At 54.8% G+C, this 1,523-nt stretch overlaps 1 protein-coding gene across 1 annotated transcript in view; it reads right to left on the reverse strand.

Annotated features, from left to right (window-relative positions):
* USP35 (ubiquitin specific peptidase 35) overlaps positions 1-376 on the reverse strand; it is a 19,672-nt gene extending 19,296 nt beyond the window's left edge. Inside the window, exon 1 of the mRNA XM_011989711.1 lies at positions 182-376. Coding sequence (XP_011845101.1) covers positions 182-310 — 129 coding nt within the window. The 5' untranslated portion in view covers positions 311-376. The remainder of the gene's footprint in view (positions 1-181) is intronic.
* Positions 377-1,523: the final 1,147 nt, after the last annotated feature.

Genomic DNA, 1,523 nt, shown 5'->3' on the forward strand with positions numbered 1-1,523 from the left:
GATGAGCAGTCAGGGAAACTAATGGGGAGAATCTGAGGCCCAGAGAGGGGCAGTGAATTCGCCCAGGTCACACAGCGAGCTTGGTGGGGAGGCCCGATGCTCTGCCCTCCGAGACCTGCACCGCCCCTGGCAAGAGCCTAGTGCAAAAGGCTGTAAGTCTGGGCTAGGACGGGGCACCAACCTTCTCAATTTTGGTGAGCGAAACCTCGATCAAGATGCTGAACTTCTTAACAGCAGCCAGGCCCTTCAGCAGTGCAATGATCCACTTGTCAATGTTCTTCCCCAGGGGCCAGGACACCCAGTCAATCATCCTGGTGAGGGGAGTGACAGTGACACAGGGACGAGGGACACTCAAAATGCTGGGGTGAGGACAGCCCAGGGGCCAGCCGTAATGTCCTGCATTCCCACATTGACTCACGCCTGGAAAGGACAGCCCCGGGGTCTGTGGGCTGAACCACACACGGCTGGGAAAAGCATGAGCTCAGCATAGCCACCTGCCAGACACTGAGGCCCCCAGCCCATCAGGAAGGGAGCCAGGCCCTCTCGGCACCCCAAGCCTCGCCCCTCCACGCTGGTTGCAGTGCCAGAACAAGGCTTTCAGCTGCTTCTGCCTGGAAGGGCAGTGCTCCTGGGCCAGAAGCTCTGGTTTCCAGAAGCAAGCTCTTGCTGTGTGACCCAGAGCAAGCCACTTCCCTGCTCTGGGCCTCAGTTTCTTCCTCTGTAAAATGGGGATAATACCTCCCTCAGAGGGTTCTTGTATGGATTAAAGGAGATAACAGCAGCTAACACTTAGGTCGTATTCACCATTGAGCAGGACATTCCATCAGTTTTACATGTATCAGCCCCTCCGGACCCCACAACACAGCCTGCCTGTGCGGGCTGAGCACACAGCTGCCATGCTGTCAGTGCTCAGGAAAACAGCCTAGACTCAGCGGACTGTGCTAGAAAGAGACAGAACCGCGACAGCAAAGTCACAACAATGATGATAACGGCGGCTCCCACAGCACAGTTCTAGGCACATTACGTGTATTCTCTTGTTTTACTCAGTTTAATCCTCACAACAACCCTAGATGATGGGTTTGGTTATACTCCATTTTACAGTTGAGGAAACTCAAACAGAGAGGTTGAGTAACTTGTCCAAAGTCACACAGGCAAGAAGTGGTAGAGGCGGGATTTGACCTCTAGCAACTTACCTTGAGAGCCCACACTCTTACCCACTAAAGGCAAGGAATCCAGGAAGGCCCTACGGAGACGGTGGATCTGCACACGGGATGGAAAGAATGGCAGAGGGAGGCATGCCAGGTGGACGGGGTCTGCATAGGCAAAGGCCTGCAGGGAGGAGGGGAGGCGGCATATTCTGGGACAACTGGACAGGCAGGTGCGTCTAGATCACAGGGAGGAGGACGTTCAGATGAGGTGGGGGATATGCAAGGACTCTGTGAGCTGAACAGCACCCAAACTCTGCTTCTCATGTCTGCCCCACTCAGAAAGCACCTCATGAAGCACTCTCAACTTCTTACCCA

This window comes from Mandrillus leucophaeus, unplaced genomic scaffold, assembly GCF_000951045.1.
Source record: "Mandrillus leucophaeus isolate KB7577 unplaced genomic scaffold, Mleu.le_1.0 Scaffold360, whole genome shotgun sequence".
Taxonomy (NCBI): domain Eukaryota; kingdom Metazoa; phylum Chordata; class Mammalia; order Primates; family Cercopithecidae; genus Mandrillus; species Mandrillus leucophaeus.